The 21,578-nt window shown below is 33.0% G+C and overlaps 1 protein-coding gene across 1 annotated transcript; it reads left to right on the top strand.

Annotated features, from left to right (window-relative positions):
* Nucleotides 1-1,070: 1,070 nt before the first annotated feature.
* Nucleotides 1,071-20,989, top strand: LOC130654124 (neurobeachin-like). The gene is made up of 49 exons (XM_057456657.1): nt 1,071-1,600; nt 3,581-3,685; nt 3,765-3,894; nt 5,018-5,121; nt 5,216-5,311; nt 5,397-5,521; nt 5,656-5,782; nt 5,908-6,171; nt 6,251-6,307; nt 6,521-6,661; nt 7,080-7,142; nt 7,279-7,349; nt 8,082-8,246; nt 8,337-8,578; nt 8,901-8,968; nt 9,135-9,197; nt 9,276-9,373; nt 9,456-9,548; nt 9,634-9,736; nt 9,819-9,900; nt 9,980-10,133; nt 10,563-10,633; nt 10,936-11,057; nt 11,133-12,085; nt 12,304-12,638; nt 12,765-12,913; nt 13,005-13,233; nt 13,308-13,894; nt 14,012-14,183; nt 14,256-14,530; nt 14,605-14,722; nt 15,111-15,213; nt 15,284-15,399; nt 15,506-15,618; nt 16,069-16,212; nt 16,313-16,432; nt 16,516-16,569; nt 16,661-16,759; nt 16,844-16,916; nt 17,138-17,316; nt 17,399-17,423; nt 17,508-17,648; nt 17,756-17,818; nt 17,982-18,137; nt 18,300-18,476; nt 18,817-18,918; nt 18,991-19,193; nt 19,275-19,426; nt 19,727-20,989. Exons 1-49 carry the CDS (start codon nt 1,307-1,309, stop codon nt 20,214-20,216), a joined length of 8,166 nt encoding a protein of 2,721 aa, XP_057312640.1. The 5' UTR covers nt 1,071-1,306; the 3' UTR covers nt 20,217-20,989.
* The last annotated feature ends 589 nt before the right edge of the window (nt 20,990-21,578 follow it).

Here is a 21,578-nt window from a genome sequence, read left to right as displayed (position 1 = left end):
GCTTTATTGTTTTTTATTTTTTCCTAAATCGTCTCTATTTTATATCCTATCCTGTAAAACAATATTTTTTATTACGTATTGCTAACTATAAAATTAATAAGTTTCCGAGCTACCCTAGACTAACCTCGTTCCCAGGACCTATTAAGCTTTTTACATTTGCGCGGACCGAACAAGTTCAGGCCGTCTAAATATAAAAAGCCTAATAAGCCCTGGGGACGAGGCTGACCTGAGACATCAAGGCGAGCATATAACTTTCATTGAAATCAATTCCAAGCGATAATTAATCTATTATAAGATTTCCATAATCTTTACGGTGTTTCCTTAAATTTAAAGATTCAATTTAAATTGTTGAAGTAAATATAATATGAGATCGAGATAGATCACGATAAGTTTTAAACAACTTAACCTGATCGATGTGTGCGAGGATCTAGTTTAATAAAAACAAAATCGCTCCTTCGTAAATGCTTGAGACACTCTTCTTTTTTTTTCTACTGTCACAGAAAGGTACCCAGAGACCAGGCCATGCGTGATTCTTAACCTCGTTCCTGGAGTTTGTTAGGTTTTGGTGTTTTGAAAGAAGTTTTGGAGACGAGGTTGTGCGACGCTTCTGAATTTTAAAGTTGCATTTCGTAGTGTAGCAAATCAGTCACATGTATCAAGAGTTTATAAAAGATCATGTGATTACTTGCTCATAACTTTTGAACGAGTGTTCGTTGGAAGCTGTTTAACCCCTCGTTAAAACCGCATTTTCGTAAAACGGTCTTAACAACGCGCCCCAGATATGAAGTAAAAAAATAGCCTATGGAAGTAAAAAAATGGACCTTAATGTGAAATACTTTACGTAGTATTTGACGTGTCGGCTTTCATGCTTTCGAGTTTACGTAGCGATATTGCATGTTTTCGTTTTTTTTATTGAAGCATAATTATCATACACGTGAAATTTTAAATTTCTCGCGTATATTGAAGTTTTTGCTCCCAATAGTTGTTAAAACATCTGTGAACGTTTTTATCGGTTATTATTCCTGAAAAAATTCAAGTTTCCTCATTCCCAGGGTCTCTTAGCTCTTCGTCATTAAAGCAAGTCAAGATAGAATGTCCTAAAACGAGGTTGGCCCGATTGATGTCTAAAATAGATTACATAGAAATCATTTGTAATACCAAAAAGGATTACAATGAATTTTAATAAGAGAATCAAAAATGAACTTATTTTTTGCAATGAGGGAGACTTCTCTCATCCCAGCGTTTTTTGGATGCCGTGGAAAAGCCACTTGCTTTTGTTATTGGCATTCGCCTTCGAAATGTTGTAATGGCGGACGGAGCTACGGCTAATGTGGACCTGCAAGATAAATCAGAGAAAGTGGAACAAAATGGAAACAATAAAGACAAAAGCAATAATCCAAAACATCCTCCTTATTTACATAGTATTTCTAGATCATCTTTGACATTCTTTAATAGCGAAAATGCTAAGAATGCAGCAAAAGCTAAATTCGAAGTGTTAAAGACGGATCTTTTGGCAGGAAGTGAAAGTGGCAGTGGTGACCATGTTCCCCTATCACAAAAAGAAGAGGAAAAAAAGTTGGTGGATGGAGTTTTAAATTTTGTATGTACAATCTTGCATTATTAAGCTAGCTAAGTTAGAAGCAATCACAAGCACTACCAAACTAGCTGGCTCAGACATTTGCATTGCTTTGTGTAGCAGCCTAGTGATTTTGTGTGAGCTATCTATGGCTTGCTACTGCTAATGATACGTTGTTTTTGTGTAGCTAGCTGAACTTTTGTCTTAGCTATATACAGACAGATTTCTTTGTTTAAATGTTTAGCAGACTTTAACATTTTTGTGGCAGGTATCAAGCATAGGGAAAAGAGGAATTAGGGCCTTTTTTAGTTTATATCTTTGCGAAAAGATAGCGTATACCGTTGTTATTAAATCATTATCTAAACAAAAAACTCCAGCAACGATCTGGCAACTCTGCTCGCTAAATAACTTTATGTTTTTTACTATAGCCTTTTTATTAAAATAAAATTGCAAAATGCCAGTGAATCAGGAATGGGGTGGGTATTTAAGGAACTGTATATTCATACGCACTTTAATATGGTGCATACATATATGTTCATCCGCTATTCGTACGTAAAGTGCGTATTAATAGTGCATAGCGTTATTCATACGTAATATATGACATATTTACGCAGGAAAAAAGGAAAAAAAGAATCCTAACCCTAACCCTAAAGCACTTTTCGTACGAATAGCGGATGAACATATACATATGCAAAAGCGCATACAAATATACACTACGGGTATTTAAACAGGAGCAAGCCAAAAAAGAATTGTCAAAATTTCTTAGTTGCATGATGTACGTCTTAATCCTGTGACATGTTAATTCAAATGTGAGATGAAAAATTTTTTCTAAAAATATTCTCCAGCCTGTCTAGTTTCATAATAATATAGTTTTGTTTTGTATTTAATGATTACAAAGATAACAATAGATTAAAATGTCATACCCCCACTGCACACAAATTTTCTCAATGCAGAGCTACGCCAGTGATGTTTGGGCTTTATGTTCTGTAAAGTACACAAGTTTCAGTACCAGTGGAATTGGTAATATCATAGATGCTAGACTTAAAACTAAGAACGGAGAAAGTCATTGAGAAAAGTGAAATCACATAATTTAGGTGTTCACATAACATGGTGGACGTCACAAATATATGGCGTTAAAGTAATTTTAGGCCTAAAATATGTTTTTGGTCGGCTGGAATAAGAACAGGATATAGCTGTTGTATATAGCTATGTATCGTATGTATCTAATGTCTGAAATGACTATTCTGTAAAATATGCATTTTAGGCATAAATAAATAGAAAATTATTGATAAACTCAAAAATTTGAAAAAAAATTGTGTCCAGCTATCAATGCACGCCAAGATAATAAATTACACTTCTCATTTATACGGAGCTTCCCCGTACCATTTTGAACTACTTTGCAGGACCTTTGGCACTCACCACTACTAATTAAAAGTGAAGCACAATAACAATGGCTATGGTGAAACAATGAGCATTAATATTTTTTGTCTATTTCTTCTAAAACACTATATATTTGTCATAAGTTGCAATCTAAAAATAGGGTTGGTTGGGTGACTCTAACACCAAGATTTGTGACGTTGCCTTTATAAAGCTATCTAATCTAGCATGATGCATTGTTTTGATTTTGTGTTAAGGACAATAGATATGACTGCATGCATACAAACAAAATGTATAAACAACAGACTGTATTAATTGAAGAAATTAGGTTAATAAGCAACTTATACCAAAATAATTAAAACCTCATAAAAAGAGCAAAAAAACATTTTCGTCTTTTTTTTATACTTTAAATTTATAAATAAAGTAATTCGCCCAATGTATTTGTTCTTTCTTTGCCTGTTGGGGTGTGTATGCATAACATCCTTAAATAACGTTTTTTGTGTATGCAGGGTATAAATTTATTTAAGTTTTGTATGTGTGCATACGTACAGTGATATGTCAATAATTTAGTTGATTTACCGTCATACTCAAAAGAGTTTTATTTAGATGTTTAAATCTATTTTCTAGTGCGTGGATGGTACATTTGACTTGAAGTCAAACTATGTTTTGACCGAACCATTTAATGTTTTGGTTTTATTACACTTAGTTGAATCATTATCTCCAGAAAGACAGGTAGTTTTTTATGATTTATTATTTTTATAATTCACCACGTAAAAATATAACTTTTTTACTCTCACACTTTCCCTTTTAGCTTGAAGTTTTATCAATATTACAAAATTTGCTTAAGCAAAGTATTAAGAATTTACAGTCTTGTACTAAAGTTGGCTTGATATCCAAATTACTGCAGCAGTTGCCATCACTAACTGATGAAAAGGTTGCAGGTAGCCATTTTTTCTTGTTTTGTCAGATAAGAATTTTGTCTATTGCTGTTATGGGAGGATATAAGATTAATTTAAATTGACAAATTAATTTTTGATAGTACAAAGATTATGTAAGGTGACTCCAATTTAATTAGTTGTTCCATGGGCCTGACTGACCCTAATTTTCACAAAAACAAAAAAATAATATCAAGCAAAAAAGTTTTAAAGAAAAAAACATGAAAAAAACAAACATTTTCTCATCCCATCTCGTGAAAATATAATGAGCATAAAAGATATCATTGTTTGGTTTATTATTTTTTAAGTAGGAGAAGAATAACTTGCTGTATAAGTTTCCCAACAGTGCAAGTATAACTTGCTGTATAACTTTCAAAACAATACAATTATATTCTTTACACAATACAATTATATTCTTTACAACTTTTAAAACAGCACAAGAATAATTCTTGCTGCATAACTTTTAAGTTTTTGATCATGCAAGTATTTTTATCTTTTCACCTTGAGAACTAGTTACATATTTTTTAGTGAGACAAATTATTATTATTCGAAAATACATGTGAAAATATTATGCGAAAATACATAGAAAAAAATTGTTGTTGTAACATCTTCCTCTGTTGTTATTTTTTATTATTGTTTTTGTTGTTCCGACCATATATTCTCGATAAAATTATTTTTATTTTGCCAACCGACCGACCGTAAGTTACTATCGACTTCGTCCGTAGAACAACTAATTAAATTGGAATCGCCTAACAGGAAAATATTGCCTACCTTTTATTCTTCAATCTTTTGTAATCAAGCTGTTTAAACTTTTAGTCCATATAACTTTTTAATCCTTTTCAGTAAATTGTTTTCTTTGCTTTCTATAGGTACCTCTCTTTAAAATAGTGATGCAATTGTCTTCTTTCTGTAACATGCAAAATAGTTTTTTTTGAATAATCACACAATTTATTAGCACACTTTTCATTGCAAAAGAGAACATATTTTTATGATCTTAATAAACTAAACGTTAACCAGCTTCAAAAGAAAAAAAAGAATGATGATGGGAAATTTTTGTTAATTTAATTTTATTGTGTATATTCCCCTTTATTTACATGTCAAAATACTTCAGTTCACCTGCTTTGTTTAGATAAAGCAATAGATTTAATTGGTGATCTTGCAACATACAGTATTACTGTCAGGGAATTAAAATGTTTTTTTTCATCACTTCAAAGAACAAATGTTATGAAATGGGTAAGAATTATTTTTCAGTAAATCAGAATTAATTTTGGGATCTACAAAATGAACGAAATTTGTTATTAACAATGCAGTTCTCTTTATTTTACAGCCTTCTCACGCTTTAAAGTTGTTGGAAATTTTACGAAAAATGCCAGAGAAACATGGCCCAGATGTGTATTTTAACTTTTCTGGAAAATCTGAAGCAGTAAGTTTATTTAAGCTGTTTCAGTTGTTTATGAGTTCACACTATCACAATTAGAGATTATTTAATTTCATTTTGCTATATACAGGCGATTACTGTACCACCAATATCAAAATGGCCTCATCAACCAGGGTGCACATTCACTGTATGGTTGCAATTAGATGCTGCCCATCTTTCACCATCAGAATTGGAAAACCGGCCACGTGTTTATAGGTATGTTTTTGTTCTTTTTTTGGATGAGGAAGTGGAACCGTTTTGTAAGTCTACCATAAAATATTTTTCGAGATTATTGGGAGTTACTTTAAGGTTTTGTTGATATATACTAAAAATCCTGTGTAACTTTTTAGCTTCTTTACTAACCGTGGAATAGGATACAATGCTCATTTTTCCGGACCAATGTTGGTGGTTGAAGTTGTGGGTAAAAATGGAAGGAAACAAACAACTCTTGTAAAAGCAAAATTTGAACCACAAATTGTAAGATTTTCTTATTTAGTTATTTTCATGTGAGTTGTGTTATATATTTTTATTTCGTGCGTTTTGTTGTCCATATCCCTGCATATATTTATTTATATTTATTTTATAAATATTTTGTGTTCTAGTGGTACCATGTTTGTGTGTCACATACATATAATAGATTTAAATCCAGTGAAGTTAAAGTATTTGTGAATGGTCAAATGGTTACATCAGGTGATATTACAATGCCTTCGACAAAAGACACAATGGATAAATGTTTTATTGGTGGATCACATATGAATGATCCAAAACATAAATTTAAAGGTCAAATGTCTGCTGTTTATCTGTTTGCTGAACCGTTAGCATATAATGTTGTAATTGCTTTATACCGACTTGGACCTGGTTATAAGGTATGCTACCCCACTAAAAACGTAATAAGTAACATTTTCAACTAGCAAATTTATGCATTGTATTTTTCTGTATTTTTAGGGCAAATTCAAATTTAGAAATGAGCTGGAGAATACAATAGCAGAAACAGATAAAAAGGTTAGTTGGATGTACAAATTCATTTCCTTACACTCAATTTACCTGTTACTATAGTAACAACACTTGCCAATTATACTCATACTATGGACTGAACCACTAAATATGTCACAAAAAAACCCCATAACCCAGCCATCCTTTTCTTTAACATTTTTCAACATGTCATCAACAGAATTCTGCAATATTATAAATATTTTTTTTATTCATATCTTTTAGCTGATCTATGATGGAAAGTTATCACAGAGTCTTCTGTTTACTTACAATCCGAAAGCTGTTGACGGAGAATTATGTTTGGAATCTTCACCAACTGAAAACCAATTATGTTTTTATCATTCACCACATGCGCTGATGTTAAATGTGAGTTCTTCTAAGATTGCATAACATATAAAAATATAGAGGTGACAAACATTGAGACAAAAAACATTGCTTAGGGATTTGAAAGTTCTTGACCACCAAAACTTCTTCATTATATTTTTCCTTAATATTTTAAAAATTTGGTTATATATATATACACTTTTTTTAATAATGACTTTAAGAAACACAAGGGGGCAAACAGAGGTTGGGATCAGTGAATCTCTTCTAAAGCAAGGAAACAAACATCAAGGCTAAACCCTTGAAAACTTGTTTTCCATTTATTTTTACAGTTTTCATTATAATTCTTATTTGTAAAATAGTTTTAATGTTCTAAATATGTCCAAAACCTGCTTTGCTGAAACGTTTTATCACCGATGTATTCTCAAATGCTGTTGACTATTTTTATGGTTTATTTGGACAGGGAGTACAAGCTGTAGTTACTCATTCACTTCAAGCCGCAATGCACTCTCTTGGTGGTATCCAGGTGAGTGTTTGTTTTGTTTGTTTTTACACATAGTAAAGCAGTTATTATTAACATTGTGTACATAAAACATTTCTTATACATCTTCTAAGCAAAACTAATGAACTGAAAATAATTTCTATCTTTGTCATTTATTTAGATGTTGTTTCCATTATTTACACAACTTGATTGTCCATTAGATGGTCAAAATGAACCAGAGCCAAGTATATGGTAAAAAAGTTTTTTAATTCATATAGTATAATGTTATTATATCTTGTATAATAATAACAACGAAAATTTTAAAACCTTACATTTCCTTAAAATTTTGTCAAAAAAAAACATTATTTTAAACAGAATTTCAAGCTCTTTTCCATGAAAGTAATTACTAAATAAATTTTAAAAAAAGTATTTTGAGTATGCATTGCTGATATCATAATTTATATAGCCATTTTCATTGTTGTTCATCAAAAGCACATGATCCTATATATGATGCACTGCTTAAAATTATATTACTTTAGTTCTGATAACTAGATAAAAGTCATTTGTCATATCCTCTGGTTTATACATATTTCATATGAGAAAATGCCTAACATGACCATAATCCATAAAAATCAGGTTGATTATGTGTCAAACATTTTAAATGATTCTTCTTGACAAAGTAAAATTTAATTTAATCTCAAGTTGTAAGCATAACTTTACGGAAAGTTATTAAATTTACCTAACTATGGGCATTTAGTTAGTAGAAATACAGCTGCTTTCTTTTGAATTTTTACATTTATTTTAAACAATATCTTTAAGAAATACTTGGAAATTGTTTTTAGTCATTTGCACTCTTCTTTGTTTACACAGATTTTCCATTATCGTTGCGACTTCTAAAAGTAAAATCCCACAACAATTATTAAATTAAACGTAATGTCAGAATTATCACTTACATTTGATTTTGCTACCACTTTTTTAATACAGCTCTCTGCTGCTTGGATTAATTTATGATCTCCTTCGTGGATCCTCTGTTTGTCAGCAACAAATGATACAAAGTCAAGGTTTTATGATCATTGGTCACTTGCTTCAAAAGGCTTCTCCTGTGCATTTAACTGAAGCTACTGTGGATATATTATTGGGCTTAGCTAGGTAAACAAAAATTCACATTTTAATTTTTTTTTAAAATGTTGAAATGTACATATCACTTGAATGTATCTATTTTTTAATTTTCTTTATCAGATATTTCATGGCAACTACAAGTGCAAATGGACTGTTAGGTGGCTTGTTAGATTATGTCTTATTAGAACCTGCATTGTGGATTAAAACACCTTTATCACTGCAATCGAATCTGTTGAGCTTATTTGCAACAGGCTATGTGGGAGGATTAGACTATGCTGGATATATCAGAAAAGAAGTTGGGGTTCCACGTCTTATATTAACATTACGGAAATTTTACTCAGTGACAAATCCTATTTTGAAAAGTAAGCGTTAAAGCATTTAAAAATGATATGATAATTTTTATTATGTCAAGGAACCAAAATTTCAGTTTAATGACAACATATCAGGAAATCATTCTTTTTTTTGTTTTGGGTCAATGATATAATAAGCATTATCATATCATTATTATGTTATGTTGGACAATTGCCACATTTTCTCAAAGTTTTAAACCTTAAAAGGTGACAAAAGAGAAGATTGAAGTAATTATTGTTTGTAGTTTGGATGTTTTAGTGTGGACTACATTAATCAAATTATAAGCATGAAACATCAATCGTTTTATTTGAGTCTATTAATTTTTAATTGCAGATTCTGTGGAAGAAATCATCTCACTGAGAGCATTTGTGTTACTTCTTATCAAACAAATGGTTATAAAGGTAAAAATAGATGTCTCTTGACATGCATATTTTCAAAGTATTTATTATGTTAATTTCTAAAAATTGGGGAGGGGTTGCTGGTTGGATCATTTACCCTCTGCATACCTTGCCTTACAAATACCAGATAATATTAAAAGTTTTTTCAGTAGTTTTACTAACACTTTAGGACGAAGGAATAACGGAAGATGAATTAAAAAGCATATTAGTATATCTAGCTGTTGAAGATCAAGTAGGATTTAGTTGTTTTCATTTTTTTCTTTTTTTCTTCCTGTAGTCCATTTCTACTTTTATGTGGTTATTTTTTTAGGAGGAAAATTATTTTGATGTGATTCATTTACTGCTGTCTATAATGTGTGAGATTCCTGTTGCAATAACTCCCTGTTTTGATATGATGGAAGGATTTCAGTAAGAATGATGGTTATCTCTCTGTCAATTAAATTTTAATAGTTGCTATATGATTTCTAATTGCCTTTTTTGTCTTGTTTAGAGTATTCTTCAAACTTCTTGTGGCCCACGAAGAAAAAATCCGAATATGCAGTTTGAAGATATTATGTGCCTACATGCAGCAGTTGACTGTCAAGTAACTTTTTTTAAAATAAAAATTTTTAAATTGTATATTATCAAATTAAAAAAAACTTGACAGTTTGTTTTGTACTTCTCTTCAGGCGCAAGTTAGAACTGGTAGAAAAATATGCCTTTATTTCAAAAATTGGTCAAAAACTTTCTATATTTGATATGACAATGACGACATATAATGCATTGTTCGAGGTATAAACATTTGATTTGCAATATGTACCTTTTTATGATTTGAGTTTTAGAAAACAAGTTTTTTTCTGAATTTGCTTTTTAGTTCCTCACTGCAAGGCCAACAAAAATTATTTCTGAAAACCGACATGCTTCTCCAGATGGAACATACGTCATGTATCATCCGAGTATGACGTTTTCCTTTTCAAACAAAACAGTTAGCCATGTTTCATATTGTGATTTATTGGATATATAATTTTATTTTAGCTGTGCTACCAATTATTGTTAATCTGCTGTTGAAAGGAAGAACAGATGCGGAAGAGACACATAATTATGAACTTTTGAAATCCACCTCTGACCTTGCAATTATATTTTTATCTGATCTTGTCCTGCTCCTTAATACTAACAACGATAATAAGAGGTATACTTTAATTTGAATATAAAGGAAAGTATGAGCAATAAAAATTGGATTGTAAAAAAATGATATATTAACCTTACCTAATAAAAGAGAGACTGTAAAGTTGGGTGGACATAAATATGAATATCAGGCCTGTAGCAACAGGAGGAAAAAAGAGGCAATTGCTCCCCCTGACAAATAATTTTTCCATATAAAGTCTTAAATTTGTAAAAAAATTTAACCCATTGGTCCACCATGGTAGGCACTCAGGGCAGACACGAAGAATCCCCCCCTAGCACCAACGATTTTGCTTGTTACAAGACTGAATACCAATGTTAATCCTTTTTTATTTGAATTTGTTGAATCATTATTGCAGGCTTTGAGTGATAACTGTATAGGTAAAATGAAATCTGGAATCATGTTGTTTTTAAAAAAATTGATATGTAATTTCAGGTTGTTGTTACAGTTGATGTGTTGGCAAGATTGGTTGTTTTCTTTGGCGTATTTTGAACCAAATACTAAAGGTTTTATTTCTTACTAGCACCTACTCTTTTTTGTCTTTATTACCTCTTGCCTTTGTATTAGCACTGCTCAACAAAAGTTTATGTCTATTAAAATATCTAGGTGTTTTGAGTTAACTAACTCAATTATTATCATTACAGGCTAAGTTGAAATGTAAGTGTAGCTAGTCTCTTTTATTTAACAGGACCTAATTTTAAATTCAGGATCTTCCTTAATAAATAAAAGTTGTTTTTAAAATAATATTTTCCCCTACCCTAACCGTAAAATAAGTGTACTTCCTAATAATATCCTCTATGATTTTCAGATGAAACTAAAATCACAGATACTGTGTTCTCCGTCGTTAAAATGTTACTGTATTATGCAATACAAAATGAGAAAGAAGGGTGGAGAGTGTGGGTGGATACATTATCAATACTACATGTAAAGGTAAAGAGTTTTTTTATTTTTTCTATTATATTTATTGTTTTGCAGTGACGTAATGCTTGTTATCTTATGTTGTAGGTTTCAGAGCACATGAAAAAAGAGCATCCTGAAAGCTTAAATTCACAACCGCATATTATCTACAACGAGAATAAAGCAACTCCAGAATATATTGACCAAGAAACTGGAGAATTAAAAGAAAACCCACTGCCTGAAACAGATCAAGTGGGAAAAGTGCAAAATGCTTCATTGCCAGACATAAAGTCTCCCAAGAAGTCACCAAATATTGAAAATGATTTACGCAAACAATTTTTTGAGAAGTTGTTACTAAAGGAATCAGGAACTTCTGTGATTTCAGGGAGCATGGAAAATTTACGTAGAACTCAAAGTGCTGGTAACGTGAATGAAGAGCCAGAAACAAGTAATCAAAATCGACCAAGATCAGCAAGTCCTACTGTAGTACAAAGTAACGTGGTGGATCAAGTGAAGAATGAACATGTAGAAGGTGATAACAAGACAAATGAGTGTATAGAAAGTGATAAAGAGATTCAAAGTGAAAACAAGGATGTAATATCAGAAACAAACGTTGGTAAATCCGAAAATAACAAAACAGACATTGATGAATCCGAAAATAACAAAAACCATGACGAATCCGAAAATAACAAAACAGACATCGATGAATCCGAAAATAACAAAACAGACATTGATGAATCCGAAAATAACAAAGAAAATGTTACACCAAGTTGTAAAGATGGGAATCAGGAAAATGTTGCAGATGGTGAAAGCAAAAAACATGCAGCTAAAGTTAATCTGGACTTACACGAAGGAAATGAAATAAAATCAACTAGTATAAGTGAAAGAGCTGATAGTAATGAGCTGAATGAAAGTGATATTGATGCTGCTCCAAAATCTCCTGAAAACCCGAAAACTAGACCATATGTTGATATACCTGAGTTCTATTGGTCGCATTCTCATCAGCGACTTCTTACTGAATTATTGTTTTCCATTGAGAAGGATATTCAAGTTTGGAAAACGTAGGTTTTAATTACATTTTTTCAACGTGACAGGGTGGTTTGCGAGCTTAATAAGGATGAAATTAATGTGTTATTTTATACCGAAAAAGTTAGAGAAAGACACCTTATTAAATTCGAACGTCTGGATTTTTGCGACAGATTTGTTGACTACACTATAGCTACTGCTACTGCATATGAACGACGTTATAGTGTTTCCAACTATTTTTATTTCTATTTAGGCATACTAGAAAAACTTTGACAGATTTTGTATCTTCACGGGAAAATTCTACGTACATTATGAATTTATGTCACATGGTTTCCATCTTGTCCGACAGTTTGATCTACTGTTGTGGTGGACTACTTCCTTTACTTGCATCTGCGACCTCGCAAAATTTTGAAAACGATGTTTTAGAAGCTTGTGGTGGTATGACGTTGGATTCTGGCTTTTCATTTTTAAACCGTGTTCTAAGCATCATCGATATTGTTGGATTTGCAAGTTCAGTCAACTTTAGTAGTGTGGAGGCTCATCGAAATATGTCTGCTGGAGGCGTGTTAAGACAATGTATTAGATTAGGTACACACTTCATTACGCCCTCATGTTTAACTGTCTTCGTGTGTTTTATACATCAAGTACTAGCTAGTAGTACTGCCGAGACTCTCCTCCCTGTTTTAATTATGTTTTATTTTATTTCGATTTTAGTATTTTGTGGATCAGCGAGAAATCGTGTTGTGTGCCGTCAGCGTGAGCGCCCATCAGCTGGTGTTGGGCACATTCATCCGAAAACACTCAAAGAAACACAAGAAGCTATAAAAACTTTAATAGCATCCACAAAACCACCCACGGAGGAGGTACACGAATATTGTAACCAATACATTTTTAAGCCTAATAATTTTTTTCTTTTTTTACATATTTTTTTGAACTAAATTCATTTTCTTGTAGGATGTAGTACAAAACATCCCTGGGCACATGACGACAATAACAAACCCAGAAAAACTTCTCCAAGATTCTGACATTAACAGGCTTCGTACCTTAGTGTACAGGGAAGTTGAAGATAGTCGGCAATCACAATACGTTGCTTTGGTGGTAATCTATTTTGTTGCAGTTTTGATGGTTGCAAGATATCGAGATATATTGGAGCATGATGATGTTGAAGAAACCACTGCCAGAAGTATGTGATTTTTTTATATTTTAGAAGTAAAGGACATTATGGGTTATCTGTAAAGTTTTAAAACTCATTTTTAGGGCACTCGACATCTGGCGAGGCTGAAGATTTGGGTCCATCCCCACGTGAACGTTCTTCTACATGGGGTTCCGGACAACAAGGACAACATGGAGGGTCGTCTGCTATGACTTTAGAAGAAAAAATAGAAATGGCGTTCTGCAACTCTGCTAGTTTATTACGAGAAATCTTGTTTGATTTTTCACACTACCTGACAAGAATTTTAGTTGGAAGTAGAGGCCAGGATTTGATAACAGATGGGTTGGGTTCATTGAAGTCCGAAGAAAGCACTGTGGAATTAGTTATGTTACTGTGTTCTCAAGAATGGCAAAATGCACTGCAACGCCAGGCTGGTACAGCTTTTATGGACCTTGTAGATGAAGGTAGATTACTTTCGCATTCGACTCGCGAGAGAATTGTTATTACAGGAAGTGAAGCGAAAGACATTATGAATGAGCGAGATAATTTTGAAAACCTAAAGCATGCGCAATACGAGTCAATCTGCACGAAGACTTTGATAGCTTACATTGAACAGTACAGAACGTACGATCAGTTCTTCAAAGCAAAGAAGAAGCGAAATTCCTCATCAGCTACGCAGTCACTTGAAAAGGTACCTTATAGTATAATATAAATATTTTGGCATCTCGTTAAGTTTAGAGATGTGTTTTTATATGCAAATTTATTCACGAGCATAGTTGCTTTGATGGGGAAATTTTTCCATTTTTAGATTTTCGATGTGCTAACCAGTGAGTTTGGTGCATGGCCAATGAGTCATTCCCACCATCAATATTATAAGTTAGACAGATGGGAAGATATGCAGAGAAGAAGGCGACGGATGGTGAGAAATCGCTTTGGAACATCTCATCCTGAGGCTACATTGAGGCCTGGTTCAGCTGAAGGTAGGTCGAGTTCCATACTTTAAATGAAATTACATTGACATTCTCTGACAACTTTCACAACTATTTTTTTAGTCATACCTCCAGAGAAGCCACCACCATTAAAATATCATTTATACACCAAACACGTGCCAGCCACGCGCGAAGATCTTTCTGACACTGAGGAAGATCTGGATGCTGTGTTAGAAGAGAAACAACCCTACCAACAGCATGGCAGCATTGTATTTACCATCGACTGCAACGTTATTACGCCTGGCGCTGTCGTACCTGGAACGCTGGCCATCACAGCAGACTCCCTGTATTTTACTGCTGATGAAGAGTCCGAAGAATTAAAGAAAATTGATCCACAGGTTTAGCCAACGTTTTCTGAAAGTGAATAAATATGCCAGAGTATTGTTGTTTTACTGTATTTACTTTATTTTAGATTCTAACTTACAACGATTGTCTAAACATCAAATGTTCGTTTATAAACATCGTCGCGGTGTTTACGAGAAGATATATTTTGCAGAACAAAGCCGTCGAAATTTTCTTAGCTAACAGAAGTAAGAAATAGCTATATAGAGTTTTCGACGACTTCCAATTTGAAAAGCAATGCAATTTAACTTTGAGGGAGGAAACGAGCAAATCGTTCGACATTTAAATATCATACTGTAAAACGATTTGTGTGGGAAATAAACAGTATTTTAAATTGATTTTTCGCACACGTATGTGAATTCAGAAATGGCGAACCGCAAGTTTTTTAACTTTTGATTTTGACAGGGGGTAAAATCTAATCCTCGGATTGAGGTTCGGCATACACTTTTCGATTTGTGAGTCACCCGTGACAGGAACTAATACGTCATCTATATTTTGCTAACATGCTCAATTTTAGTTACAAGGTCTACTTTTTCGCTTATATCTATCTTTCGTTTTTCTCTTTTTGCATTTTAGGAAGTTTTTTCTTCTCATTTGCTTCACATGATATTGTTAAGAAAATCATACAGCATTTGCCGTCGGTTGGTGTCGGTATTGCTTACGGCTTACCAAGAACCAAGTACGTAAGCTTTTTACGCTATGTGCAAAGCTGTGTGGTGACATATACTGTATTGTAAATACTCTTTTAGGAGCATTTCCTATTCGTCCCCAAAATTACTATTTGCGAAATCGAATATGTTGCAGAGATGGCAAAACAAAGAAATTTCAAATTTCGAATATCTTTTATTTTTAAACACAATATCAGGTTAGTATATCCGTATTTCTATTACATTGCGCTCTGTTGTTTTATTTTGTACTGTTTATTGTTTTCACGTATGTTTCTAACACCCTCCCCCTTGTGTGTTTTCTAGGCCGAACATATAACGATTTAAATCAATACTTCATCTTCCCATGGATATTAAAAAATTATGAAAGTGCTGAACTTGACTTAAAAGATCCAAACAACTATAGAGATTTATCCAAGGTAAAGAAAGTTTTTTTTACCTATTCACGGATTTAAATTTAATCCTGAAAAATGATGTTACACTTGCTTAAAAAGTTGTTTAACATGTCTATCGTATTTATGGAATAGCAAATTTGATATTTTTGTCATCAGTCATTTTGGACTTGTTTATTAAAAATCTTAATCACCTCGAGATCTCTGTATCGCCGTTGTTGTTAAAAGTGTTAATGACGTTAAGGTGTCTGTATCACCTACACATGCGCATATAAACAAGGCTTTAGAGGACTCACAAATTTGTTGACATCACACGGGTTTTCAGATTGTAGCAGCTTTTACATCAGAGATTTTCTGTTTTGTTCGAGTTATAATTTTTTTTTTAATCAGTACTTTTTACTGCATCCTACTTTAAATTATTAAGTTTTAAATGAAGCATGTCTTTACTCAAATGCTGAGACTAATAACGTTTTTTAGCCAATCGGAGCACTGAATCCATTCCGTCTGGCTCAATTTGTTGAGAGATACAACTCCTGGGATGAGACCGGTGATGTACCACCATTTCATTATGGGACTCACTATTCCACTGGTGGCTTTGTAATGAACTGGCTCGTTAGGATTGTGAGTACAGTTTTATAAATGACTTCTCACGCAAGGAACACAGTATTCACGTGGTCAGCAAATTATTCTTATTACCCTTTTTTTGACTTCTTTGTTTTAGGAACCATTCGCTTCGTTCTTTTTGAGTTTGCAAGGTGGTAAGTTTGACCACCCCCTTCGTACGTTCTCTTCTATCAACAGAGCTTGGGAAAACTGTCAAAGAGATACATCGGATGTAAAGGTGAAACGTCACGCGTATGCTTTTCATATACTGCTATTCTTATTTATAACAAAATCTTTTATTCTTCGTTGTTTTTTTTTTAGGAACTTATTCCGGAGTTGTTTTATTTACCTGAGATGTTGAAAAATGAAAACAAGGTTTGTTCTGTTGCTTGTTGATTCTGTTTTATTCTCTGATTAAAATTAGATATTTAAACAGCATTAACTTTATGGTTTATTTCATTTTTAGTTTGTATTTGGCGATGGGGAAGATGGGCGCAACATTGATGACGTTGACCTCCCTCCATGGGCGCGCTCTGCAGATCATTTTATCAAGTTACACAGAGAGGTGATTTTCATCATAACACAATTTTGTTGTGTAAATTCTACTGATCAGATAACATTTAATTTTTGTTAAATTGCGTTTTTTTAGGCCTTAGAATCCGATTATGTGTCAAATAATTTACATAAATGGATTGATTTGATATTTGGATACAAACAGAAAGGTATTTTTTGTTGTTGATAGGATGAAATTGTCGTCGTCGTAGTCGTCGTATATCTTACGTCGACGTCAATTCTACGTCGTCTCTTTTTTTATTCCCTTTTTCGTAATAACATCTTATCAGGAAATATTTTCGCGTCACTTGCACATTATTTTGTTATTTTTTTCATTGCTTTTTCCATGATAAGTTAAGAACAGAAATACGGTTCTGTTTTGTTTTCTTAGGAAAAGATGCAGAACACAGTGCAAACGTGTTCTACCATTTGACTTACGAAGGCAGTGTAGACCTGGATGCAGTAACCGACCCTGTCACTAAAGAGGCACTTGTTCAGCAGATTAAAAGTTTTGGGCAAACCCCTGCACAATTACTCACTTCACCCCACCCTCAGAAGAATTCATTAAAGGTACGTGTGTTTATACAAGTTCTCTGTTCATAACAATAATAAATTTGGAAATTCTATATTGTTGTTGTTCTTGTTGTTTCAGAATGAAGACGAGGAGCCACATAAAAGTAAGCAACTTCTAATACCTGATTAAAAATGCTATGGTTGGAAAATTTTGACTGTAGCCACTTCAAAATGATATTTTTTTTTAGGTATTTTCTTGTCATTCTCTGTCACTCCCGAAGTTCCTGTAACTCACGTGAGTGCTCACACAGCTGTCAAATCATCTCTTCCCGCAATCATCACGATCAGTTGTAATCAGTTTTTCTCTGTAAACAAGTGGATAAACTTTGGTAGGTTGATTTTACTTTTGAAATTGTTTTAAATACATGTAAAAGCATCCTGGTTGAGTTATATTTTAGTAATGATTTTTTGATATGATATTCTACTTCTATGTTAGGAGGGGACATCAAATCGTATCAATCATTAAAGAACGTTCAAATTGAGCAGGATCCTTCATTAGGTTTGTCGTCATCGTCATTGTTGTTGTCGTTATCTTCATTGTCGTTGCCGTTATTGGTTGTCGACGCCGTTATGTTTTTTGTTGTCAGTTAATTGGCTTGCATGTTAGATTATTATAATCATTATATAACAGATTCTTTAACAGATATCTTTTCGTCCTTTAGAAACGGTACAGGGTCGATTAAGACGTCAGCTTGGTGAACCTTTACATGAAAGCGTAACCGTAACGTCATCATGCTTTGCTGTGACGTCTGACAATAAATTTATTTTCACTTGTGGTTACTGGGATAAAAGTTTTAAATGTTTCACAACGGATACAGGTGAGAGGCCTGTTGTGATTTAATTAATTTATTCATTCATTCATTCACTCATTCATTTTTAGAGGCCTGTTGTGACTTATGAAAAAGAAATCTCTTTGTTTGTTTGTTTTTAAAAATTTTTACTACCAATCTATTTAGTATTTCACCCATATATTTTTGTAGGAAAACTATCTCAGTGTATATTTGGGCATTGGGATGTGGTGACATGCCTTGCTTATTCAGATGATGAGTTAACTGCAACAAATGCGATACTTGTGTCTGGATCCTCAGACGCTACTGTTTTGGTGTGGATATGGGACCACAAACGACATAGAATAATTGGGCCTGATGATCCTCAAGGTAAAATTTTTCCTGTTGATTAATTTGAATGTAAAAATTAAACTATAAAGATTCCAGAATTTTTTTTCCCTCGAAGGACAATATTTCCAGTGACCAAAATCCGCTAAAAATAAAAGGAAATGACAATATGGTCCTAAGGAATTAAAATTGAAAAGATTGTAGCTTTTATTGTGAATGTTTTCTATGCAACAAGAATGTTTAAGTAGCTAAAAAGATACAAAGTTGCAGAAGTTCCCGAAAAAAATCTCTTAATAAAACTAACGACGAGCAGACATATTGTATTTCGTACTGAAAATGTTGTATTTTGATGTTAAATATCATTTATTAAATTACAATTTAGGTCATGGTTCAACACCCATAGCGATTTGTACTGGGCACGAGTTACCTGTCACGTGTGTGGATGTCAATACCTCAATAGGAATCATAGCTAGTGGATGCATTGGTAGGATTAATTTCTCGTACAAGTAAACTTGTTAAAGCATCACATAAACATATTCATTTTTGTTTTCTTTAGAGGGGGCGTGTTTGGTTCATAGCTTGAGTGGAGAACTTCTCCGAATTCTTAAAGGACCTGCGATATGTCAACACCCACGGCTCATAAACATTTCAAACGAAGGTCGCATTTTAACAAATTACTCCAGCGAGAATGGCTACATGGCAATGTTTTCGCAGAACGGAAAACTGTTGAGCTACGTAAAGTTGACGGAACAAAACCTGGTAAAATATTTTTTACTTTAAAAACTATAATTTTTGTTTTACATTAGAAAACGTTTTTATAAAATTTATTGATAATTTTAGTCTGTGGTTTTCACGCGAGATGGTTGTTTTTTCGTTACGGGTGGATTTAACAGATGTTTCCAAATATGGCGAAGTTACGACTTAGTTTTGTTAAGCGTTTTCCCACCATGCGATGGAAGCATACGTTCGTTGGCTCTTACACCAGACCAAAGGTAAGCTGAGGATTCGTGAAATGTCATGAAATACTTGAAACAAGTCACGAAAATAGGTGAATATTGAATCTGATTAATTGGACAAAAAATACGGTATTAAGTCCAACTTTTTTAACACGTATCAAAAATTATTATTTTAACAAAATAATAATTATCTTGTAAAATCTTGGTTTAAGCCGAAACAATGAGTTGGATTATTAAATAATCTGTATGTTTTTTTTGTTGGATCTGAAGAGATTATTTGACAATAAACGATGGAAAGCCTTCATTCATTACTTACAAAGTTCTTCTTTTTTTCAGATGTATGGTGGCTGGTTTAAGCACAGGATCCATAATTGCCATGGCGATGGATTTTTCAATGTGGCCCCGTGTATATGACGTAATGAAAGTTCAACCTAAAGAAGAAGATTCATCGGAAAAAGTGGTTGGGACGAACGAAGACAAGGAAAATCTTACAACAGCTCTTGTTCACAAATCTTCTGAAGAAGAAGGAACCACGCCAGAAATAAATCAGCAACATGGCGTAGCAAACGATAAAGAAGTGGACCAAGTAAAGACGGATGAAAAGCACCCTCCACCTCCTGAAGTTGATACAACGGATGAAACGCCAGTGACGAAACTCACCCAACCTGTTCCTGATGAGGAAGACGAAGGGGGTATTCCCGATGAAGAAGATAAAACACCAAAGCAGCAAACGAGCATTGTGAGCCCTGTTCCTGATAACGACACACCACCAAAAACGCTTTTAGAAAAAGCACAGGAGGTCGATTCTACTAAAGAAGAGGAGTAAATTAGAAAGAAAGGATTTTCACTACAGTATTTCTTCCGATGTGTATATAAATATAGAATGACAAAGCAGTAGATGATATCATTGTAGTTGTCGGTGTTGTTGCGTGAACGTACGTTAGTGGTAATTTATATTTTCGTTATATTTAGGATATATATTTTTTACTTTTCACAAATTTCTGCAATTATGGTTTATGAGAATTAGAAATTAGTTACACTAAACACTTTTTACCCAATGTTATTTTCTGAATGTTTTAGTTACACTAAACACTTTTTACCCAATCTCATTTTCTGAATGTTTCGCCAACGAATTCAGATTTTTCAACTTGACAAAGAAAATATCAGTACATAAGTTTTAAATACTGATTTCAAGTGACACCTAAAGTAAAAATTAGCGACATTTTTAAGAAGCCCATTATATTATTACAAAGCTATGCTACAAAACTGAAACAAACAACACTTTATTGTTTCTTTATTCATGTAGATTTATTTATTAAAATTTTTGTGTCGTCATATGTAATGTTTCGATTTTCTATACTTTTCTTTTAATGTCTGATCACCTCTTTACCCAAACACAAAAATTTTCTATGTTGAAACTAGTCAGTTAATGTACAAGATTTTCCTCCGATTACTTTTTACTATCCAACACATAAAAGTATAAATGTTTATTTGTGGTGCTGGTAAAATCTACACGGTGTTCTGTTTATGTTAAAGTGAAAATGTGCTGGAAATATTTTGACGTTAAATAGAATTTATCTTCCTAGAAGATTCTTGAAAGTTTGTATTTTATCTTTTATGTGAAGTTATGTGACTGGAGCTAGTCCAGCTTTGTTTTGTTATATTGACAAAACAAAAAGTTGGAAAACTGTAGATCTTTGCAGTTGTTTGCTTTACGACTTTGCCGGGTCTCCTTCATTTAACTAAGGTCTTGTTGCATCTGTTTGGTGGATTCAAATTCAATATTTAAATACTAAATACTAAAATGCATGTAAAATTTTCGTAACGCCTGCCTAAAAGACTAAAAACATTTTGAACCCTACATGTCTCAGAAAAACTGGTATTTCAATATCGCAATTCCTAATAAATTTTTTACCTCTTATATGAAGTTAATTTGTTTTTCACATGATGTAGGCTGTTTATACGCTTAAAATGCTTTTCAGCAAGATTCCTGTGAATTTATCGATTAACATTTTCGATTTTTTTAAATTTCGCGGGTTTCTTATAAACGTGTTTCTTACAAAAAGACGCGTATTTCCCATCCCGCTAAAACAGATATCGGGTCCATAAAACTTTAGGTGTGGTTGCACTTACCAAACTAAAGTCATAATATTGATTGATATTATATCTAGGTTAGTGAGAAGCGTTC

This window comes from Hydractinia symbiolongicarpus, chromosome 8 (genome assembly GCF_029227915.1).
Source record: "Hydractinia symbiolongicarpus strain clone_291-10 chromosome 8, HSymV2.1, whole genome shotgun sequence".
NCBI classification, from domain to species: domain Eukaryota; kingdom Metazoa; phylum Cnidaria; class Hydrozoa; order Anthoathecata; family Hydractiniidae; genus Hydractinia; species Hydractinia symbiolongicarpus.
This window is presented reverse-complemented; position numbering and strand designations above follow the sequence as displayed.

Bases quoted from the DNA above. Each gene is read 5' to 3' on its own strand.
- LOC130654124 (XM_057456657.1), top strand. From the start codon at position 1,307: ATGGCGGACGGAGCTACGGCTAATGTGGACCTGCAAGATAAATCAGAG. The intron at 5,783-5,907 runs GTAAGATTTTCT...TTTGTGTTCTAG, and splicing joins CAAAATTTGAACCACAAATT to TGGTACCATGTTTGTGTGTC. The intron at 12,639-12,764 runs GTACACACTTCA...TTTCGATTTTAG, and splicing joins AAGACAATGTATTAGATTAG to TATTTTGTGGATCAGCGAGA.